At 41.7% G+C, this 6000-nt stretch overlaps 1 protein-coding gene across 1 annotated transcript in view; it reads left to right on the forward strand.

Annotated features, from left to right (window-relative positions):
• Positions 1-188, forward strand: part of LOC311111984 (inactive dipeptidyl peptidase 10-like) — a gene marked incomplete at both ends in the record, with an annotated part of 57668 nt that extends 57480 nt beyond the window's left edge. The window contains one exon of the mRNA XM_084154935.1: positions 48-188. Within this exon, the coding sequence (XP_084011061.1) occupies positions 48-188 (141 nt within the window). The remainder of the gene's footprint in view (positions 1-47) is intronic.
• Between the last annotated feature and the right edge of the window lie 5812 nt (positions 189-6000).

The following is a 6000-nucleotide window of genomic DNA, read 5'->3' on the forward strand; positions in this document are numbered from 1 at the left end:
TATCCTGACTGACCTTCTGTTTGACCTTTGACCTTTGTTTGAGACAGCTCTACCCAGACGAGGGCCACTTCCTGTCCCTGCAGAGCCAGCAGCACCTGTCTGAGTCCCTGGTTGGCTACTTCAGAACATGTTTTCGGGACTTCAGCACACCGCTACCTGAGGAGATAGGCAAAGAGGATGATGACTGACAGGGTTGGGGTTAGATGGTGCCTGACAGGGTTGGGGTTAGATGGTGACTGACAGGGTTGGGGTTAGATGGTGACTGACAGGGTTGGGGTTAGATGGTGACTGACAGGGTTGGGGTTAGATGGTGACTGACAGGGTTGGGGTTAGTTGGTGACTGACAGGGTTGGGGTTAGATGGTGACTGACAGGGTTAGGATTAGATGGTGACTGACAGGGTTGTGGTTAGATGGTGACTGACAGTGTTGGGGTTAGATGGCGATTGACAGGGTTGGGGTTAGATGGTGACTGACAAGGTTGGGGTTAGATGGTGACTGACAGGGTTAGGGTTATATGGTGACTGACAGGGTTGGGGTTAGATGGTGACTGACAGGGTTGGGGTTAGATGTGACTGACAGGGTTAGGGTTAGATGGTGACTGACAAGGTTAGGGTTAAATGGTGACTGACAGGAGGACGTGCAGACGGGCCGTGTGTGGATCTGGGATCGCTATGTTGAAGCAGTGCAATGACTGCTCTGCCCTCACGAGGGCTGTTTGGCTGTTGATTAGGTGTCCAATGTAGGCAAGACATAGCTGATGTGGGGTAAAGTGATGTGTGTTTGGTGTGTGCGTGCTTGCAAATGCAGGACTACAAATCATGGAGGCTTTCTATTTGTAGAATGGCACAATGATTGATGGACAAAATCTGAGGGTTAAACATTATTTTTTACATATCAAAATTCCACTCAGTGATACACTGGCTTCTCCCTTCACAGCTTCTTACCATCAGCTGTATCGTTATACTGTGAAAGCATGCTTTTGTTGAAGCCCACGTTCATCCACATGATTCCAATTGTACTAAGCATCATCAACACAACTCTACCGCTTTCTGTCTGATGTATCCCATTCCTGTCTGTGCACTAATAATGCTTCAATTTCACTTCCAGTTTCTGATATTATATATACAATATAACGCCATATTATTTGATAAAGTGCTATTTTTCTTGTCTTCTAATGATATGCTGTTTTCAGCTGAACGTTTACAGTATACAGTGTGTATATTTTTTAGATATGTGTCGCAGGGGTTGATCTATTTGAATATTGTATGAATTTATGGTCTTTGTTTTTGCTGGGGTTTGTTACACTTTAGAATAATAGCCATTGTCTTTGGATTAATTGAAAAATAAAGAACTTTAGAAACAACTATATTCTGCCAACGAAATGTCCATTAAAGGTCTCTCTTGGTCTCATATTGAGAGACTTTCTGTAGATTTTTCCATCTGAGAGCCAAGTTAATATAAGGCTCAAATAGGATATATTCTGCACGGTATTCAGATGTCTGGAACGACAGTGAATCTGAGGTCTTTAATCCTGCTTGAGTATCCATTGCCAAGACTGCCTCCTACTCAGTGTCTCAGTGGTTCAAATGGTAGGTTATGAGTGCAACAGGTTGGAGGTTATTGCTGTTCTCATTCATTTATTGCATGCAATACAAACAAATGCACATTGGGTATGATAGCCCTGTTACACTAGTTGTTTCCCATTCATCTTTACTTGATTTTATTAGGTGTATTTGACAGGGGCAATGCACATTAATCAACATGTGTGAAAATGTCTGTGCCTGATTAGCCAGCCGGCTAATTTTTGACTGTAGTCCCATAGATCGAGCCAGTGACCTGTGTGATTATTTTACAGACAGACTGTTTGTGTCCTGAATGGCACCCTTTTTAGTGCACTACCTGCAGAACCATAGGGCTCTGGTTAAAAGTAGTGCACTATACAGGGAATAGGGTGGCATTTGTGACGCATACACTATCTGAGAGAGACTTAATTACTTTACAGGAACAAATTAAACTGCCCTGTGAGTCAGCTTGATACTGCGTCTCCTCTGACTGAATGAACCTATTTGAGAGAAGGAAAGTACAAAATAGGTAGCCTCAGAGCCAATGGTGAGCGCAGCATTCAGTTTGGTTTAACCAGGCTACAAAATAGGCCTTGAGCTTGAGCAATGTGGAGGGATACAGAGCCAAATGTCAATAGCATGGGGAGATCCCATTGTAGCACGATGGATTCACTTTATTATTCATGCGTTTAGGGTTTCTGTCTGTCTTTTTAAAGTCGATGATACGAGGTCATTCATCATTGAGACATAGGGGGTCGCTCTCACCACCCTAGAAAGGAATACAATTCCAACGTGGCTGATACTATGTAAAATGGACATTGACTATAGCACTGCATGGTTTGTTAGCATGTTGGCCTATTATAAGCAATCCTAGCCACTTATCCAGAGGACTCTTTTACACATGGATCTCTGAAGAGCCTAAACTGTGCTAGCTGAATTGGTTTATTGTATTGTTCAAAACACAACAGCTGCTTATCTCCAGAATACATCTTATCATACAGTATATGTAGCATCTGTAAGGTCTAGCTAGCATCAATACATCATTTTCTCATTCTTACACCTGAAGCCTCCTTCCTATAGTCTGGTCGCAGATCTGTCTGTGCTCTTGCCAACTCCATTGCTTTCATTGACAAGCCAAATACTGTTTGTCATGACAACGAGTAACAAGGAGTTGATACGATAGCACAAATAACTTGGCCCTGAGGCTATCCTTCCCATAACTTGAGAATATTATTATGTCCACTGTCAGTTTTGGTGAAGGTCTGTGAGAGAGATTTTGAGCAGAAAGCAAAAGCTAGAACATTTTTCTCTGTCAACAGCTATGCTTTTTTCCTCCTCTACCCCCATATTCCTCATGTTTTTACAGTTGCAGACCCTATACAGATGTAGTATCATAATTTGAACCAGTTTGCTACAACAGGAAAATAATCCTGCAACAGCAGGAAATGTGAATTATTATGTGGATTATAATTAATGGCTATTTTTGTAGGGGTTGATACATTTTTCGTAAGGGAAAATCAAGTCTTTAATTTCAAAGTGGAAATTACAAACTTCAGAAGCCTTTTTAAACCTCAAATAGACTACATGTTGAACATGTCCTTCATGCAGGAAAGTTATATTGCAACAGGGTGATCAAATTAAGATCCTACACCTGTATCAATGCAGCAAATAATAATGAGTTGTTGTGGCCATTTTAGCCTCTGCAGGCCCTGAGGGTCTGTTTCCCCACTCCGCGTCCTACTCATTTGCCACTTGCCCTGTGTATGTAATGTGAAGTCTAAAACTAAGTCACGCATCTCCTTAGGCTCTCCTTAGGAATAGATGTTGCCACAACCATAAATGATTAGCTGTATGTATATTTCTTAATGTTACGTAACACCTCCTCCCACTTCTATCATCTTGGTATGTAATTGAATTAATACAACAATTCACAACCTATACTGACAGTGTGTGCATGCATGCATACAAATGGCCTTATTCAGACTATATTGGCTAGATTATCTTGAGGAGAAAACATTTGAAGATATCTCCAAGCCCTTTGTACCTTCTAAATCTGAGTAGACACACAGTATTGTTCTTTACATGTACTTTACATTATGTACTATACATTCCATTGACCTATTTCTTCATTGTTCTAAGTAAGCTAGTGTTTTGGTTTGTGGCTCAAAGAAGGATGTCAGCACTACACTTTTAGAGAAAAAGGTGGTATCTAGAACCAAAAACGTTATTCGGCTGTCCCCATAGGAGAACCCTTTGAAGAACCACTTTTGGTTCAAGGTAGAACCATTTTGGTTCCAGGTAGAACCCTTTTGGGTTCCACGTAGAACCCTTTCCACAGAACGTTCTACACAACCCAAAATAGTTCTACCTGGAACCCAAAAGGGTTCTACCTGAAACCAAAAATGGTACTTATATGGGGACAGCCGCAGAACCCCTTGGAACCCTTTTTTCTAAGAGTGTATTGAAGGCCTTTCACTGCAGCGTTTTAACTGGAATGCTGATGAACACTATGGAGGCCACACATTGTACTGAAGAGGATTTGACATAAACCTATGCTATGTTTCTATGTTGTATAAATGGCTGAAATAGATATCAGTTCATAAGCCGGCCATCTAAACAAATGGGATCAATGGGCTTGCAAGTAGTTTCCCACTGCCCTTCCAAGGCTCAGATTCCATGTCATTGTACGGGGCCCTGGCCTTCCTTAATGCTTCTATCTGTCAGGCTATAACCCTGCCTGGTTGGATGTCTCACTCTGTGGTGGGGAGTGGGAGAGGGAATGTGGCTCAGTTGGGCTGCATGTTGATTCCTCCCTCAGCCTCAGACAAACTACACTCGATAAACACTCAAAAAAGGGTATTTCATTAAATGCTTTTGGATATTATTGAATGGAAGACAGATATGAATTGTTTGAAAACCACAGAGTATACCACTAAGATTATGTTACCTCTCACTATGGTCATTGGTTGCACTGATTGCACTGCATACAAATAACCTGTTTCAACTAAGTCATAGCCCTGAGAGAGTCACTATGGAGTTTAGACAGGCAGCCCAATTCAGATATTTTGTCAAATTATTGGCAAGAGAGCTGATCTGATTGGTCAAAAGACAAATTAGTGGGGAAAATGATCAGAATTGTGCTGTCTGTGTAAACGCAGCCTTTGTGCCATAATGTTGGTTCAGTATTCCACACTTGTGAGTAATATGTACAACTTTGTTGATTTGTTTTGTAGCCCATTAGTAAGACCAGACCACCATCTAGTGTTGAAGTGCCCTCATCTCATCTACCGAGAGAGATAGTTCTACCAACGTTAACCCTTACACATAATGTATGTCTCAACGCTTTACAGCAGCCGGCTAACATATGTATTTTTGTGGTCGAGGTTTTTAATACTATTAAACATGAAGTTATTTTTGTGATAAGACCAGTGACCAGAAATATATGTAATATGTTTCCTATAAGGAAGGACATTAGAAAATGACAAAGAAGTAGAAAATGACAAAAGAAGATGCTTCCAATCCCATCCTGAGGTAAAGATGGGGATAGCAAAGCCGAAAGCAAAACGTAAGCAGTACAGACATAAAGCCAAGCCATATCTGCATTGCTCAATATATCTTCCTTTCTGATATTGTGAAAGCACTGCTCAACTTGCTGCACCATTAGTCTTCGCTACAGAATAACAGTTTGTCCTATTGCTGTGGCTCTCCAGGCAAGACCAGACAGGGGAGAGAATGAAAGCCCTGTGGGCCTGATGGCGTGCTTCTCTGCAAACCTGATCCTCTTACCTCAGAGAAGACAAATCGAGAGGATGAAAAGATGAGGATTTATGACTCAACAATTGACATCCTTTCACCGTGACCAAGGCTCAGCTCTTGTCATTAGCTAATACTCCTCAAACCAGGTTTGCGTCCCAAATAGCACTCTATTTCCTGTGTAGTGTACTAGTTTTGACCACAACACATAGGGCTCTGGTCAAAAGTATTTCACTATAAGGAATAGGGTGCCATTTTGGACACAACTATTTTCCTGCTGTATGACTATATTTTTCAGCTGTTCAACCAACCTGTCTATTTTCTTCAGTAAACATGTGGTGTAATAGGATACAGTTTTATACATTCCATAATGGAGACCCGCCTCTAAACACCATGTTGGTATCGTTTTTCTCACGGAATATCCATACAGACAGTTCTGAGGGAGGAAGTAGGCCTATCACTTTTGATTATCAGGGTTGTATTCATTAGGCACCAAACTGAGGAAAACTGACTGAAACACCTGAACTCCTCCAATAAGACATGTATTTTTGTTCTTGCAAAACGGTTTCCTACGATGTGCCCTAATGAATACGCTCCAGTTGTGTCTGAGTTTCCGTTCCGTGGCCGCGTGCCTAATTCGTTCACGCCAATGAAACGGTGTGGCGGTGGGGGAACCATATGTGA

Source organism: Coregonus lavaretus (assembly GCF_964263955.1).
Source record: "Coregonus lavaretus genome assembly, chromosome: 38".
NCBI lineage: Eukaryota > Metazoa > Chordata > Actinopteri > Salmoniformes > Salmonidae > Coregonus > Coregonus lavaretus.